Raw genomic sequence first — 18,782 nt, 5'->3', positions numbered from 1 at the left:
GTCTTATGATTTCAGGAAAACTCAGTTGACAGCCTGAAGGTTCAAGAATCCTCTCAATAAGCAAACACAGCTCAGGAGCATCCTTTGGAAAATACTACTTAAAATGTAAAAACTCTTGCAAATGTCAGAAATATCTAGAGCAATTATCTACACTACACACCTGTGTCATAATTTATTGTGAACTGCAGATGGATTTAACAGCTCAAAAGGTTGATCAGTTAATTTCTTTGACTCATGATCGAATAGGCAGAAATTCAGCAACCTGAGATTTGTTCTAACTTGCCTGACAATAGCTGCAAGAAAAGTGGCAAAAGCTGTCACATCGCTTTCCTATGTTGTTTCATCTAGCATAAACAGATGTGACTTTAAACTTCCTGCATTGTAGCCCTGTCACCAAGGAGTAACAGGAAAATAAACAAATTTTCTATCACTCTCCTGCTTGAAAAAGCAGTATTTTTTGATTTGGAGTACATCATCCTCCTTTACTGTTATCAGCATAGCTTTGTTGCATGAAGCAGATGATCTGCCTTCTATGTTAAAATAAATTACTAGGCTCCATATCTTTCCACCACCAACCAACAAGTTTTGTCTGCTTTTGTCTTTCCCGTGGCTGATTTGATTTTTTTCCCCAGCATGGAATGAATTTCATGCAATATAGCACAGAGAAAACAACATAGATTCATGATGGCTTTTTTGCTTTGTATAGATGAGATACAAAGTAACTACATGTGCTTGCCTTTTGACTTTATTGGCCAATCACTTTTACCTGTGAATCATTGTTAGCAACTATCATGTTTCACAAGTATAACTGCTCACATACACTCTTGAGATGCTTTCTATCATGTCTTAATAATACTTTCATCTACCTTTTTAAAGTGAAGCAATTTGATGTATATAATCCTTGTATTACGAGGATTTTTGATAGCAGGTTGTTGGATTTTGTCTGACCTGATTAAAAGATGTCATCTTGGCATCATAATGTGAACAACAACAAAAGAAAAAGAAGGCTACAGAAGGAAAAAAGTAAACTGAGTGAAACAATAAGTCTAAAATTACTGCACTTTATTCTTTTTAATTTATTATTTCCATTCAAATTGAAGTTTCATCTATATTTGTAGGAAATTTCCTTCTCTACAAAGTTAATTTGATTTAATCATTCTGGTTAGGTCTATGTGAACATGCCACACTGTTCTCAGTTTCTCCTTTTTTTTCCAAGTGTGTAAAATTTGTGCATTCCACAGAGCACTTTCTGCAGGATATCACTTATGGGGCAATAAATCCATCCATACGGCTAGCAGCTCCCCAGGATATTTTGCATCTGACTTTTCTAATAATGTCCAGTCCACTTTGTCTCAAGAAAGTTTTCATGGTCATTGTAAGTTGCCAGCTTTCTGGACTAATTCATTCTGAGGATATTTTTACTTAAGTGACCATCTGCTTACCAGCCCTTACAGAGTGCTAGAGCTCTGACTCCTAAACTCTAAGTAGTAACAGGAGAGCTCTATAGTTAATGCAGGGCATGTGAAAACTTTTCCAACTACTCAGACAAACTCCTTTGCTAGCACACAGCAAGCAAAAATGTATTTAACAAAATTGTTCTAATTTGAAATGCCCCAAGCTAGGCATCTGAGTCCATAGCTGGGCTGATGATTGCTGCTTTCAAATTAATGACTACCTGCAGCTACTGCTGCTGCCGTGCCTAGGAGAGTCCAGGGTGGTCTTTGCTCTCAATGGCTGACAGCTCCTACCGAGGAACTTAACTAGAGATCCGAATGCATAACTTGGGCATTTCAGGTTTTAACACCTCAGATATACCTTAGCAGATCTGATTTAACAGATAGAGACACAGCTTTTTGGTGGAAGCTCTAGCTTGTGTCTGGACAGGGGCTGATCTGTGCCTGAGACTTTGTATTGCACAAGTTGTTGGAACATACACACCCCAACACTGGAAGCAGACTGCTTGTGTTACCACCAGGCAAACACAGACAGAGGAACGACGCTTGTGTTGCAGAGTGTGTTGCTCTACATCTCCAGGACTGTTTGTGCAGTTGCTGTGAAGCTGCTAGTGCATCATTGTCAATGTGATGGTGGAATTAGTTATGTGCTCTAACGTCATTCTCCTCTCTTCTTTTCCTTCCTTCAGAAATGTGGAATCTGTAGAAGGCAGAAACGTAGGACACTGGTGTAAGATGTTCTCTGTTATTGATCTCCTAGGGTTTGTTTTAGTCTTCACAGTTGCTAAAAACTTTTTCTACATCTGTGTCGAGAAACTGGCCACAGTATTCTGAGTATTAAGAGTTTGTCTTATAGAAGCTGTATTATATACTGGTAAAAAACACTAATGTACTTTCCTGATGGACAGCTGAGGTATGATAAGCAAAATGTATCATAAGAGCAGCAGAAAAGGATGGAAAAGCAAATGTCTGATGATTTTAACTGTAAGAAGAAAAAAATCAAATAAGATTTCCTCACCTATCTCAGGACAAAATGGCTTGCAGATAGTAACAGAACAAGTACTACTACCAAGAGGCATGGTCCTGCCTGCCTGAAGACAGAAAGCACAGACAGACATAGTGCTACAGCGTTTATGGTTTCTGTAAATGTGTTTTGAATGTCATTAGTATCTTCTTTCCCATGCCATTTTAAGCACTGTGGTTGAATATAGTCAGGGGAACAACAGTCTGCTGCTGTTTCTGAGAATCCCAGATAAGCACCAGTGAATCCCTTACCAGAGTATTACATGAGATTCAAACACTGGGGTGTTTTCCCAGAATTTTAATCAGCGCTTGTTTGTTTTCTGCATACTTAAAGATGCTCACAAAGCTGTAGATAGTCTGGCTGCTCTGTTAGAAAATCCCAGCTCTTAACCTCATTTGCCAGCTGTGTTGCAGCAACCAACCAACCTTTCCTAAAGTTATGAAGCAAATGAACAGTGAACAGAATAAGAGATGATCCCGAGGGTCAAAAAGAAGTGTGAAAGTAAAATGCATTGACAAAATGAGCTGGAATGAGAATGCTGCAGTCCAGCTTTCCTGTAATCCTGGCCTGGAACAAGTTCAGAGAAAAGGCAGAGTGAAAGACATTGGGATTGGGTTTTTTGTTTTGTTTCTTTGGGGTTTTTTTAAGTCTGTTTTAACAGACTGTACTGCATTTCTTGCCTTTATCAGAGGCTTACAGCAGAAGGTGTGATTACTTAAATATTCCGCTCAGAAGTTCACTGTGTCAAAAGTGTTGTTCTGCTGTAAAAGTAATAATAAAAAAGGGACATGATTTGTGAGATGAAAGTAGGAGAGAATTCCTTTGTTTGTGTTTTTGATATTGTGTATATGTAACAGTAGAATGGAAAATCCTCGGTCCCAGTGCAGAATCTATATGTCCTGCAACCACTAGATTTAAAAAAAAAGAAAACAAAAAGCTATATATAAAATTATACATGACCTGACAACTGCCAGTGTGCCCTATTTGTATGTATTGCAATGTCCTTTGAGTGGTTAAGTTCTTGATCAGCCATGAAGAACAGTAGCTGTATGTGTTCCGCATGTTTGCATAGTATTGCGCAGTAGCTGAATTTGGAAGGGGCCTTTGGAGGTCATGTGGTGGATCTCGCTCCTCAAAGCAGGGCCAGCTTCGCAGTTAGATCCACTTTTGAAACTGCAGGGTGCTCAGGGCAACTCGTCTGAGTGAGTGCTGAGTGTTTCCCTGGCTGGAGATTCAGCAGCCTCTCTGGGCAGCCTGCTCCAGTGCGTGATCATCCTCACCATTAAAACTTCTGTTCTTTGTATCGAATAAGAATTTCCCTTGGTCCAGCCTATGTTCGTTGCCTCTTGTTCTTTTTCTGAGCATTTTTGGGATGAGTCTGGCTCTGTCTTCTCTCTAACTACTACTTCAGTGGCTGAAGACAGCGGTTAGATCCCTCCTTAGCCTTCTCTTCTTCCAGCTAAATGAACTGAATTCCCTCAGATTCTGTTCATATGTCGTATGCTTTAGAACCCTGATTCTTTTGGTGAACCTTTGCTGAACTCACTCCAGTTTCTCACTGTTTTTCTTGTACTGGGGAGCCCAGAAGTAGACACGCTACTCCATTTTTTTTCAATGACTTGAGTTGAAAAACTTCTATTTGACTCCAAGACAGCTGGAAAACTTCCCTGTATTTCCAACATACAAAGGGTGTATACTATTGATATATTATCTGCCGATAAGATTTATAAATGAAAAGAGCAGTCGATGGTATGAGCTAAAAATGCTCTACCTACTTCTTTGAAGACATAGTCAGGAAACTGCATGAAAATATGTGTTTGAGGAAAAGTCATGTTGGTGGCAGGGCCACACTGCCTGAGCCAAATTGTATCCATTCCAAGTGTTCAAGTTGAAGATTGATCTGAGAAACACATCTATGATAAGAAGTTTGCATCAAGGAAAGTCTAAATTCTTCTCTTTTTACAGGACTTCAAATCCTTGGAGGAGGCTATAGTCATGCCCATGTGGTCACCTTTCTCAGTCATGCCGTCTTGAATCTTTTGCTAGTAAGATGTTCTACCTATTCTTTGCCACTCTTGTACCTTTACTGTGGCATTTCCATACTGAAGGCTGTCAGGCAGCTTCTGTAGCTCTGTACTTATTTAAGAGCTTCTTTTCCAGCCAATCTAATGGAGACCTAAAACTGAACTTGTTGACCTAGTTAATTCAATGTCCACAGTGAAAGGTTTGAGCAAAGAAAGAGCTAATGATCTCTTGAGATATGGTCCACCTGTAAACTTCTGTGTATTCCCTTTTTCTCTCTGTGTCTTAAAAAAATGAAGCAAAATGCAAACCTGGAGGGAGTTTCAAGAAAGTTGCTCATTTTTGTTGTATCAAAAGATTGATAGGGAAACTGAGTAAAATATATAGTACTTCTAGAGGAATTATGGCTAAATTAGGAAAATTTGTAAGTAAGTGGAGTACCTGTCCAAAAAGTATATTTTATCTGTTGGGAATGGCAGCTCAAAAGCTGATCACATCTGCCATACTCAAGCCTAACAACTATCTACTTGGTGTCCTTAGGAATACCTAAAGGATGATGAATATGTGAATATCCTCGTACAGTATCTTCTATGTGGTTATTGCAATACAGCAGTAAGTCTTCTGCCAAAAAGCCCTCAAAAGAAAGGGTTCATATTGGGAATCTCTTCATGGACACTTTTGTTAAACTATCACTTACACAAGTGATTACACACTAGATACACTAGTGTCCTTTTAGATTCCAGCTGATGACCGTGCAGGACAGCGCTGGTGATGCTAGCTGCCTTCAGTCAGCCTTTCAGTGCACAATAAAGCACGCGTGCATACCTAGGCACCTTTCCACATTTGAAATGTCACATGTTTATAACATAGCCATGTGCTAATAAAAAATGTGCATTTATACACAGGTCATTTTTGTGTTTCATAGCCACGATGTAACTGACTAAACAGAGTATTGATAGATCAATAGGATATACCCTTGATTCTCCAGAAAATGCAAGCGCATAGCTGTATGCATTAAACAGCACAGCAAACCAATACCTGAGATGCCATTCACACATAAGCAGTGTCATACCTCTAAATTTAGGTATCCATGAAATCATGTGTGGTGGGTTGACCCTGGCTGGATGCCAGGTGCCCACCAAAGCCGCTCTATCACTCCCCCTCCTCAGCTGGACAGGGGAGAGAAAATGTACCGAAAGGCTCGTGGGTCAAAATAAGGACGAAGAGAGATCATTCACCAGTTAACGTCATGGGCAAAACAGACTCGACTTGGGGAAATTTGTTTAATTTATTACTGATCCAATCAGAGTAAGGTAATGAGAAAATGAAAACTAAATCTTAAAACACCTTCCCCTCACTCCTCCCTTCTTCCCAGGCTTAACTTTACTCTCGATTTCTCTACCTCCTCTCCCCAGTGCCACAGGGAATGGGTGTTGTGGTCAGTTCGTCACACGTTGTCTCTGCTGCTCCTTCCTCCTCAGGGGGAGGACTCCTCACACTCTTTCCTTGCTCCAGCATGGTGTCTCTCCCACGGGAGACAGTCCTCCATGAACTTCTCCAGTGTGAGTCCTTCCCACAGGCTGCAGCTCTTCATGAACTGCTCCAGCGTGGATCCCTTCCATGGGGTGCAGCCCTTCAGGAACAGGCTGCTCCAGCGCGGGTTCCCCACAGGGTCACAATTGTGCCAGCAAACCTGCTCCAGCGTGGGCTCCTCTGTCTCCATGGGTCCACAGGTCCTGCCAGGAGCCTGCTCCAGTGTGGGCTTCCCACGGGGTCACAGCCCCCTTCGGGCGCATCCACCTGCTCTGGTGTGGGGTCCTCCACAGGCTGCAGGTGGAGATCTGCTCCACCGTGGCTCTCCGTGGGCTGCAGGGGGACAGCCTGCCTCACCATGGTCTGCACCAGGGGCTGCAGGGGAATCTCTGCTCCGGCACCAGGAGCACCTCCTCCCCCTCCTTCTTCACTGGCCTTGGTGTCTGCAGAGTTGTTCCTCTCACATATTCTCACTCCTCTCTCTGGCTGCAATTGCACAGGTTTGGTTTGTTTGTTTGTTTGTTTTTTCCCCTTCTTAAATATGTTATCCCAGAGGTGCTACCACCATTGCTGATTGGCTTGGCCTTGGCCAGAGGCGGGTCCCTCTTGGAGCCGGCTGGCATTGGCTCTATTGGGCATAGGGGAAGCTTCTAGCAGCTTCTTACAGAAGCCACCCTTGTAGCCCCCCCACTACCAAAACCTTGCCATGCAAACCCAATAAAACATGCATTAAAAAAATGCTTCCAGTTTACTTCCTTCTTCATTCCTTGACCGTTGAAGTAATGATGTAAACTGCTCTAGTGAATCATACTATTGTGAAGACTGGACAGCAAATCCTCAGGGCTATTTGTGGGGTTTAGAGTATTTGAATAAAGTTTTTGGAGTGTGGTTTGCTTTGTCTTTTTTACCTAGGAACACTAGGGACCAAATCCTTCTCTTTATTTTTCTGTTCCAGAAAAGATTAATTTTACAAGCTTAAATTCCCATACTGTGGTGGCATGGGGTCCTTCCACATTTCCCATGAACACTGCTTTACACATTCCACATGCCAGAAGTATGAATAAGATTGGTGTAACTACTGAGGGTAAAATAAAGGATCACTCTTATTCTGATCTGTGAAAGCATCTGAACATGTGCTAGGACTTTACTAGAGTCAGCAAGAGTTAAATACATGCTTAGGAGTTAACCAAGAAAATATTTGTCCTTGCTGAACTGGGAGCTCTGTGATAAAAGGAATAGATTATACCCAACCCTTTGAGAATATTTCTCTGTGGTATAACACTTCTTGCTTTGAAGAAAGAAGATGTAAGATATAACGTCAGTGCCTCACAGCCTCCTTTTAGGGCATAAGTGTATCTTTAAAGCAAAATCTATCCTCTTCTGATTTTAATGGGATTACCAGTGGCTGAAGTAAAAAAAAACGAGGAAATAAGAAAAAGACTGAAATTATATTTTTTTAACATCAATTAATAAAAATGCTAATTTCCTCCTTATTTTTTGCTGTATTTTTCCAGAATTTATTTTAAGGTTAAAGAAATACAAATATTGCCTCTATTATGAGTTTGTCATTAATATGCTTTTTTTATAGTCTACAGTTCTATATAGAAAACAGTTCCCAAAATGTTAAGTATGCGTTAAATACTCTCTGTTCAATAGACTCTTTATATCTCAGGTTAAAAAAAGATGAAGTAGTTTTCGTCTGCAAGTATACGCTGTTTATCAAAATGCATTGCTACTTGATTAGAATATTGCTTTGTTCTGACCACTAGATGGTGTAAATGTCTGCAGGTATGTATGGCTGCGTGGGAATGTAGGCACACAGTTATAAATATTATTTTTCTGACCAACAGATATTTCCTGGACTGATTCTCTCAGACATTAAGCCTGCCAAAAGAATGAAGTTCAAGACAGTCTGCTACCTGCTTGTTCAGCTTATGCACTGTCGTAAGATGTTCAAAGCCGAGATCCCTTTCTCCAATGTCATGACATGTGAGGATGACGATAAGGTAATCCATGTGGGGTCTTTGGGCATCGGTTCCAGGGCTGGATTAAGCAGACCTGCTCTGAGAACATATGGGGGTGACCTGACCAACTGACAGAGGAGTTTTTGGTGTTCCTGCTGGACCTAGAGCTATCTAATGCCTACAGCCTTCTCACAGTAATGCAAAACTTAATTATAACAGGCCTCAAATTTCGAGCTGCTCTTGAACAAGCCAGCACAGGTGGCCTATGTGGCTTCTATTAAGGGCTTCCTTCACAGGAATTAGAGTTTCTGAGGCTTTTTCTGCAGTTACCAAGAGCCATTCTTTTGCATCATGAGTCCATCACAGTCTGAAGCTGATGGCAGCAAATGCAAAATAGCAGAATAATTTTGTGTCTCTAGATAGTTCTCTAAAAAATGAAAGGCAACTGATTAGCCAAAAAAACTTTTAGTCCCTAATACAAAGCCTAAATACGGAAGTCCCTAATACAAATATGACTACTACTTTCTTGAATGGCTTGTAATGCCATAACTCCAAATTGCTTTACATACTAGTAGCCTGATTTACTTCCTTTTCTGTGTGTGGATCTACCCAGAAATTTATGGAGAAAAAACTTTTGACGAGTTGTTCATTCCATTCGCTTTGCCAGCAGGTGGCAATATTACATAGGTCACTCCACCAGTGCTCCAAAGCCGGGCATGCGTGCATTGGAATCAGTAATTCATCTTGACTGATTGCTCCACCTTTTTTTTTTTTTTAAATAACGTACACTTATTGACAATTCAGTCTGAATCTTACTTTCAGAAAGCATTCTAACCTTTATATTTTGGATTTTACATGTGCTTGTGTTTCTTCTGTGGGAAAAGGGGAGAAAAGTCCATTAGTTCCTTTAAAACAATTTCAGTGAAGACTTTCAGAAACTCCAGATTTGATTTTGAAATTGGCCATGTACAAGGCCTTCCAATTGTGAATTAGTACTGTTCTTTGAGTATTTATAAAAAGTAACCCACACATTCTTCGAAGCATATGCAATACTTTACAATGCGTCTTGTGTATATATATGTATAAATATGGTAGTATATGCAGAAAATCCTGATATGGGTTTGTTAGGGATCTGATGAAAATTTTCTCATGTCAGAACACTTGCAGTGAAGTTCTATGCTATCTTTAACAGAAACAGTTGTTCTGAGCTTTGGTACCTAATACGTAACATTTATTGTGGAGCATGATATATGATTTTAATATAAATACACTGTGTTGTAATGCAGGGTTTCTTCAGAGATATCCGTCCTCAAATCATGTAAAACAAGCTATGGCCATAAAGGCTTTGAAGCCAGCACATTACTGTAGCATGTATGTATTTATTTAATTTCTGAGAAATATAAGTACTGGATCTTGATCACATATAATACATAACGTAAGTCTACTGTGTGAAATAATAACAGAGATAAAAATAAGAGACTTAGTGAAAATAATTATATGTGAGCAACAGCTATTTTGATTAAGCACAATAACTTTAACCATGTTTCAAAATGGCAGAATATATAATATAATTTATTCCATAGATCAGAATAACTCCCATCCTCTACCGTCATTCCAGATTTCAAAGCAAAGAAGCATTTTCTTTTTCTTTTTTTTTTTTTTTAAATGCTGTTTTGCTCTCCCCTATTATTATGCTATAGGCTTAAATTTGAATTATAAAAAATCTCCAAAGATGTACTTTCTGCTACACCTTAAGCAATACATATGCTAACTCATTATTTTTTATCTTTATGAAGGGCAAAACTGTATATTCCTGACAATATTCCTGAAAGCACTCAGTTTCCCTACAAACTTGTAGAAAAAATGTCTTCTGCAAGAGAACAACTTTATCTCTGTTTAGAAACATTTAGAATAGTTGTTCAGCTGGCAATTTAAGATTTCTATTATGGCTAACAGAACCCAGAAGATCGGATTTTACAGCTCTAATCCATGTACGTCCACAAGATTATTTTTCATGTTGAAACAATTAGTTCTTATATCACAGACAACAAGTAATGGGATCTGATAATTTCAAGAGAAATGTTTCAAGTAGCCTCATAATTGTTTAATGCTGGTATAACCTGCTCTCTACATATAAAGCCAGCAAAACAGGACTTGGAAAGTTATTTTATCTTTACTAAGGTCCATTCTTCTTTACAATCAGCAGACTAAGGTATCAGTCAGCAGTTAACCCTTCCCACTGTTCATAAGTATTCAGGTGTAATATACGTATAAGCTATGTAAGCTAACGAACTGCTGTAGTCCACTGTTTGTTCACTGATGAGGATCTCATGAGAACTAGTTCTTGTGCAATAAGACAGGAAACTGCCATTCCTGCAGAATTACTTTTTACCATCTGGTTTAAAAGGATATTTTGTAGTGTATCCTTCAAAGAGTGGGCTATTAAGTACTGACTGCTCTGAAGAGAGAAATTTTGTGTGCTTTTGTAACAGCTTGCTGACAGACTCTTCTGATTATATCCGGAGCCAACGTTGTCCTTATCCCTGGGCGGACTTGTCATTTCATAATGTTTTGAATTGTCTTCCTGAACTCTGCAGATGTTAGATAAAAGAGTACTACTTTAACTGTATAAAAATAGTACAACTTGCCTGAGCTTGGTTGTCAAAACTCTTCTGGGAAGTAAGGTTTGACCCCTTTTGAGGTGAAAAGGGTATTCAATTGATGTCTCATTCTTCCTGCTCAATGTGCTAACCATTACGTGACTGTTTTTTCTTTTACAAGATTGGCCTACATCTTTCTCACTCTGTGTTTAAAAAATACTGCATCTACAAGAGTATTTTGTGAAGGCCCTGATCCTTTCAGTGTGCTGGGTCATGGGAGTCATACTACTGCAGATCTAGTTGTAATGGTTTAGATGACAGTGCCCTCAACTGAAGGTTACCACCAGTATGGCTGAGATGCTGGTCACTGACTTCTGAGTGCTCTCTGTGAAAAGTGAGACAGATTGTCTAAAATCCCTTTCAGATACGCTCTGTGATAAATCTTTTGCACTGAAAAGGACTATGAGTGATCATCTTGTCTGTTGTGCTATCTCAGCCATGGAGAAATTAACCCCAATGAGGCACAGGTTAGCTCTGATAATTTATTGGACTGCTCCATCTGGACCTGCAAGTGCACTTAAGGCATACCCAAGAGGTCTTAACAAGAGAGCCACTTGGGTGAGTTAAAGATAGGAACACTTGAGATTTCAGACCCTCTGAAGTCACATATGGTCCTTGTGCAAGAGATTAAGGAAAATTATCTTTTCAAAATATATATGGTTACCTAGACAGTCTTGGACAGTAGGACTTTTCTTGTATCATGAAGAGCCTGGTTATCTTGTCTTCAAGATGTCCAGAGCTTCATGTCTTCCATCAAGAAAAAAATTCTAATTATTTTTCTAGGTAAAGACACACTGATTGGGATTAAACTGGTTATTTCCTCAGTGACAGAGAAGTGTCAGGGCAGTATGTGAAGAGAATTTCTGCAGATGAGGATTGAAATCCTGGAATGCTGTGGGGGTTTTCACATTGATTTTAATGAGATTGGGATTTCAGCTAAGGAGTTTTTAAAAGATGGCAATCACATGGAGATAAGATCTCTGTCTTTTGTAGTTGCTCTGCTTAATGAATTCCTTATCCTGGCTGTGAGGTTGAGATAATATGAACAGCAATGAAAAATTTCAGCGTTAATGAAATCTGTGCTTCTTTCTTCATCTGTGCTACAGAGGAGAGCATTAAGGACAGCCTCTGAAAAACTCAGGAATCGTTCCTCTTTTTCTACCAATGTTGTATACAACACTCCAGGAACTCGAGTAAACAGATACATCAGCCGTTTGATAGAGGCCCGGCAAACTGAGTCTGAGATGGCTGACTTGAACTTCATTACCCTGAAGTATAAGCAAATTGAGCGTGAAAATAAAGTAAGGGTTTTTAAAATTATTTTTCCTGATTTCACTGACCATAAGCCATCTAGCATTGGTTTTTTGTTTGTTTTTAGACAATATTTAAATTCTACTCACTGTCTTTAAATAACCCTCTGGACTGTCTCTCAGTTAAGAGGGAGACATTATCTCCACCTTCTGTGGAAGCACGGAGGGGATAAAAAGATCAGTATCTTTCTACTCATCAAGGTCCTCCCCCATAAAGTTACAAATCCTGTGTTTTGGCCTTCTTTTTTGCTTCTCCAAACTGCCTGACCTGCATCACCTGTTTGATGCCGTCTCTTGGCAATGTGGCTGCCTACTGACCCCTCTTCTCTGGAGAAGCATTAATGACAGGAGGATGCTTCCCTCTCCATATGTAGCCTGATAAGCGTTGATCCCATCAATCCTAGAAAATATAAAAAAACCCTTAAATCTCTGGGCAAGGTTGTGATCTTATGCCTGTGTGACTTTGCTGAAAGCAGTGGACTTACTCCAGCCTTATAAGCATGCATATAAGCTAACAAAGTAGAGCTGTTTGTTCCTACCTTGTATGGGTTTTGTTTGTAAATACAAATTGTTTTAACTGAAAAAAATGAAAGCCTTTGGTTTGTGTGTTTGAAAAAGCAAAAGTGATATGATTTTGGATTAATTTGGCATTAGCATTTATTTTTCCACTGTAAGTCACTTTGTAGTCTAAGATTTCATGTCACTACTGTTTCGAGTCAGAAGGCTGTGTGCCACACTGAACTCAACTTTTTTAAGGTCTTGAGCATTAACTTTGATTTCAAGTTTCCACAGTGGTTTATTATTTAATTGTAATTGTTTTCTTTCAAAATAAGAAAGTCTTTTGGTATAAATGAGATTGACATTTGGATGTCTGAGAAAACACTCGTGTGTTTCCACTCCTGAAAGGTATTCTGTTGTAAGGACTGTGACTTAGTGGAATCAGGGACAGTAACTGCTCGAAACTGAGCCCGTGTCTCTCATTAGCAGCTGCCTCCAGCCCACCCGTTAGTGTCCTGTCCTGAGCAGCTGAGGTGACAGGACTCCTTGAAGGCAGCACCCAGGGGGTTTTTGCCTTATTTTTGTGATGAATAAGTGGAGAGGAGGGAGTGCCACCTCCTTCTGGTTCAAAACGTCTGAATCCTTTTTGCTCCAAAAGATAAACTTAGTCTGAACTTAACCCAGATTTGACTAGTTACAGGGTGAAAACTAAACAGCTAGGTTAACACAGCAGCCGAAACGGAAGGCTGTCAAGGAAAATGTTGTGTAGACTTGCCTCATCTTTTTTTTCATGTGAATTAAGGAATGATTATTTGTATGTTTGTAAAATGGGTTGGGGCTTGTTTTATTTTAGGCTTTCTTTCTTTCTTTCTTACTGAGAACGGACAATCATGGGTGTATGGGTGTGAATAAAATGCTCACTGTCTTAATTTCTTCCTTTCTTTAACAGTACCACCAGCTTCAGGATGAGTACTTCACCAGTGCTGTAGTTCTCTCACTAATTCTAGCTGCCTTATTTGGCCTTGTCTACCTTCTAATAATACCACAGTAAGTTTCTGTCTTTTGCCATTATAATTCGAAGTGGAACATCTTCAAGCATCCTGCACAGGTTAAAATATTAATGTCTGTGGAATGGGAGTTAGCACCCAGGTCGGTGTCTTCTCAGACAGGAGATTCTCTCTTGGTACACCCTCAGTCTGTTATCTCTTTCATTTGTCCAAAGGAGCCACATTTTGCTATCGTATTTAAAACAATTTCTTCCCTGTTCTCTCTCTTTTTTTATTTTTTTGGGTAGAAAGATGCACTTAGAAGATAAAACCACTGAAATCTGCTAAACTTATTTAAAGCATTTCTGCACTACAAACAAAGGTGTTACTGCAGCTTTTCTAAATGTATTTTTGCCGGCTTTGGATGAGGTACTTCATCTATTGATAGCAACATAGATAAAACTACACAGAGCTTAATGGGAAATAAGTACTGAAGTATCCATGCAGCTTTTCAATCCAAATTTATAGGCTGCATTGAGGTTTTTGGTATCAATGCTATCACTACAGAAACTGTGTAGTGCATAGTTTGGCCATTCCCACATGAGTCGCAGTCAGACGTTGGCTGCGCTAAGGCAGACATAAGGTACTCATGATGTATTCGGGGGGTGTCTGATGCCAATTGTTGAGTGATATAGTTTAGTGATTACTTCAGATTTTGACAATTCTATGTGAATGCTTAGTAAACAAAAAAAAAGAATTAGACTTCACTTTCAAATCTAGGGGTTATAATAAGTAGATATAATTGTGTTCAAGGTATAAAAAATGATTAGTAATAAGCTTTTTCAGATGAGAATATCAAAACATTCAAAATAAGCTTCACTCACTTTTACTAATTATTAGAATTCCAATGGGAATAGAACTGGCCACAAGATAATGCTCTTGAAAATCTCATTTTAAATTCTGGTCTTTTCTATTCACAAATCCCCAGTCAGAATAATACTTACTCCTATATTCTGCTATTTCTAATTGAAAGTTTGAGAAACACCTTTTTACTTTAATAATAATAATCATCATGTGAATTTATTATATAATACCTTTCATCTGTAGAATTCAAAGTAACTTACAAAAATCATCTAATTTCCAGACTAATGACCCTTGCTGACTAATTGGAGCATAGTTAAGAACTCTTTCACCTACTTCTGAAGTAAAGCCCAGCTGCAGTACATGGCAATTTAGAACACAGAGAGACAAAGAGTATTAGTGTAGTTGAAACTAGAATGAATTTCCAAGCATCGTATGTTATGGTAGTTGGTAACGTTTCCAAAAAGTACTGTCACGTAAAAAACAGCTGGACAGTGATTCAGTTTAAGCTCTGATCTGACAGAAACACAAGCTCTAGCAGCACATGACCACTGAAGGCCATGAAGATGGACTGGTTCATCACTGGGTTAGTTAGAAAAGCCACCTGCTGAATGGTCTTAAGTTCTCTCTTCCAGTGTCTGTTGGTGGTGGCTTCATACAACCAAGTTGCTAGTCTTCTTGGGCTCTTCCCTGCTGTGACACAGATGCAACCATAAGCTAGACTAAAACTCTGGAAGTATTGGAAAAATTCCCCTCTCCACAGAACTTGGAGCTTTAAGTTGCTCTTTAGATTGCCAAAGTAGTTATAAGTATGACAAGAGAATGCAAAAGCCAAGACAAGAAGTGTGATCTGTTACTATACTGGGAGAAGTGATAATAATGGGGTTTGACATGTATCGCAGTATTCCAAGGAGGAGGTTCAAAATCTAGAGACAAGAAAATGTTGTAAGAAAGCCAGTTGCTGCATAAATACAGAGAAAGCAATAGGCTTGACATTCTCCCAATTCCTATGATCTTTTGAGCAAAACAGCTTCTCAGCTAAAGACATATTTTATATCCCCAGATGGAGTTGCGGAAAGTAAGGCTATGTTCCTGTCAACCTAAGCTGTCCAATTATGGAGGCCCACATGCAGTGTAGCCACTAAAAGCCCTGATGATGGACCTTTCTGATGTCTTATGCTGGGTTTATTTTTAAAAAACAATGTAGCCCTTTGTTACTGGTGCCAACCCAAATCTCTGTCAGGGTCCCACTCAGCACTAGTGTCAGTTTTTGGCTGTCGCTGCCTTAAAAGATGCTGTTGCAGTCATGTCCCCTGCATTTTTTTCTAGGATACTACCATCCTGAATACAATTCTCTAAAAGCACAGGAGAGCCTGCTGTCTATTAATACTTGTATTCAGAATCCACACTGGCAGCATCTAGAGTCACCTCCACATTCTGGATACACATACTACACTGCAGAATTTTCCTTGTTTGTGTGTATTGGTGGAAATTGTTACATGAATTTGAAATCAAAGCCAAATACTGAGAAATTCTACAGCAGAAGAATTGCACTCTTCTCATCTACTGTTAGAAACCCTATATAAGCAATCTTTCCCCAGTGATGGTCAAGGGCACAGATACATATATGCCTGCAGCCATGGCTCAAATCTTCTGGCCAGGCTGGGCTGTTCTCACAAGACTAGAAAAGAAGGTGTGAAGATCATGTTATGCTGCTGTCATACAGCCCTGCTCCCATGGCTGGCTTGGGGCCAGGCTGTCCCTGAGCATAGATCAAAGCACCAGCACTGGCTGACTAATTTTTGCCAGCTTGCTCACATCCATAAGGTACTGTTCCAATAACACAGGTTTTCTGGAGGAGGGAAGTGCTTGGTCTGCAACCCTCTTCTCATTAAGAACAAGCCTATTTTGAAAGATCGGGAGAGGGAAGTTTAAGAATTAAAAGAATTATTACAGCATCTTTGTGAAACCTAAGATTGTTCTAACCATTGAGGAAGACTCAAAAGGAGGGAGTTGCTCTGTTTCATTAGAACAAGGGATCACAGTCCGGTCTGATTTTATTTGACTTGATAAGCGACTGAGTTGACTGACCTCTGATTTCTGAATCTTTGAGGAGGAGAGATTAGAAGAGAAGAGCATCTGGTAACTGTTACACAGCTGCCAAGGGCAAGTAATTGGGTTACACACTCCACTTATAAGAGTCATCATGCTGAATATTCTGCATTAGCGTACAATTAGAAAGTGTCTCTCCTGACACACACACAGTTGAATTTTCAAGATGCTTTGATCTCCTTGCTGAGGTCAGAGTGAGCACCATATACAAGAGCATTTACCGATTTCTCCTTCTTGAGAGCAGTGCATTTCACTATGAAATTTCCTCTGCAACTGTTAGTATTACAGCAAGGGTGAGGGGGAGACCTCCACCATTCACCCAAAATACCATTTCAGAAGGACCCCTGTGCTGTTTGTTCTCATCTGCTACTGAGTTGCATTGCTTTACTGCTATTGTATTTTGATTCTAGGAGTACCGTAGTTCTTGTTCTCCTGGTGTTCTGCATATGCTTCCTAGTGGCTTGTATTATGTACCTACATGTCACACGAGTACAAGTAAGTGATTTAAGATTTTATGACTATTCTTTCTTTTGGTGGCTATGCTTTATTTGTCCTTTCGAATATGAAGCCATCGGTGCATGCTTCACAGATACATAGAGTCTGAAATCTATGTGCTTTTCAAGTTCATTGCTAAGTAATGTATTAGGCACTTCAAAAACAAAGATGGATCACCTCAAAGTAGACGTTTTACATGAGTAACCATTACAGCAGTGTAGCATTCAGTGCCATTAATGCTATGCTTTTTGTCTTTTTTGCTATGTCTTCCCTGAACACCTACCACTGGCTACTGAATCACTCCCGTGTTCAGATAAACAGCTGCTTTAACCTGACTTTTTCTCCTTTCTGACTATGGAGCAAACTAGTTCTCCCTTCCATTCTGACTGGTATCTGGGTATAAAGTCCTGCTAACTTCCCCTCTGTTTTCAAAACTTTTCCTGCCATAGCAGCAGCTGTTTTGATGGTAAAGCACAATGTTTTGCACATGCAACCCTTGGCCTTTTCAAAACCTTTAGTAATGATTAATTCTCTTGCCTTACATTTTCACAACAGTAATGATGCAGAAGGACATTTGGTTGTTGTAGGAGAGAACTAGGTCTGTCAGATCAGAATAAAGCATCTACAGACTAATTTTCTGATGAAAGAAATCTGTAGTGGCTTAATGTAAATTTAGTCTTCTCAGGCAAATATCAGGAGAAAACACCTACACGGTTAATCAGCTTTGCTGATTAGCACACACTAATTTTTAGTTAAGAAAAAATACCCTTTGGCAGAAGTAATTGTTTTCATGGAAACATAAATACTATATTACCAGAGTATCTGGTACAGAGCAGATCTTTATTTATAAACTTACACAATTATTTGGGAGTAATTTTGATGATCGCTTTTGTTTCATACAGGCACAGTAGTTTATCATCTGTTGTTCTGTCTATGGATGGTAGAAACACAGATGAAGTTTGTAGGAAATTACTCCTCTTTATGCCATTTCCCTGGGGCTAGTGCGAACTTAAGGTTTGTTCCAGCTGTTTTGGCAGTCCACAGAATTTGAATTTATTCCAGGTTCCTCTAGAGATTCAGTACCTTACAGGATCAAATCCAGCATTAGAAAAACAAAGAAATATAAAAACTCAGAATATTGCGGTTTGAAATTTTGTGGTGAAAATTTGTCTTATAGATAAAAGATAATGAATATGCTATGTATAATGAATATAGAATTGTAAACCAGTCATTCCCCTATTTTAATCAGTCTTCTGGCACTTATTTGCTATTTTACACTGGACAAGTGACTCAACTTCTCCATGCTTTAGCATCAAATGCCTCATTCATAAAACCACTATAATAATGTTTTACTGTACCAGTTACCTAGCATTTTGGGGATCTGACAGTACTTATTTAGTTAATAAAAATTCCACAAATAAAAGAAAACAAAGAAAATGAAGCCCCAAATGCTATGCTATCATAAAAGAGCAGATGCAATCTTAGAATGAGCAAAAGTCAGAAGTATAAATCTTTTAAGTGTCAGTCAGAGTTTTAATTCAGACATGTCTCATACCATACCTTTTAAAGGTTTATTTTCCTTTTTAACCCAATAGCCTAGCATGTCAGCACTTAGAACATATACGTACCGCACACACACAGAAAAAAAAATGTCTGTGCAATTTATCAGGACACATTGTCTTTGAATCTGCATTTTGCTTTGTCGCTATTAACCATGCAGCATTACCTTGGAACTATGGGGATTCTCTCTTTAACAAGCAGTAAATACCTTATTTGGTTGCAAACTGAATTAATGGAATATATATATTTCCTTCAAAGTTATTATTTTGTGTTTTATTTCTATGGATAAAACCACACATGTTC

The 18,782-nt window shown here is 39.2% G+C and overlaps 1 protein-coding gene across 1 annotated transcript in view; it reads left to right on the top strand.

The window, feature by feature from the left end:
* Positions 1-18,782, top strand: part of ADCY1 (adenylate cyclase 1) — a gene marked incomplete at its 5' end in the record, with an annotated part of 160,895 nt that overhangs the window by 115,347 nt on the left and 26,766 nt on the right. Inside the window, 4 exons of the mRNA XM_082310612.1 lie at positions 7,884-8,039; positions 11,764-11,958; positions 13,415-13,512; positions 16,835-16,919. Of these exons, the coding sequence (XP_082166738.1) occupies positions 7,884-8,039; positions 11,764-11,958; positions 13,415-13,512; positions 16,835-16,919 (534 nt within the window). The remainder of the gene's footprint in view (positions 1-7,883; positions 8,040-11,763; positions 11,959-13,414; positions 13,513-16,834; positions 16,920-18,782) is intronic.

The sequence above is a fragment of the Platalea leucorodia genome (assembly GCF_965183815.1).
Source record: "Platalea leucorodia genome assembly, chromosome: 1".
NCBI lineage: Eukaryota > Metazoa > Chordata > Aves > Pelecaniformes > Threskiornithidae > Platalea > Platalea leucorodia.
This window is presented reverse-complemented; position numbering and strand designations above follow the sequence as displayed.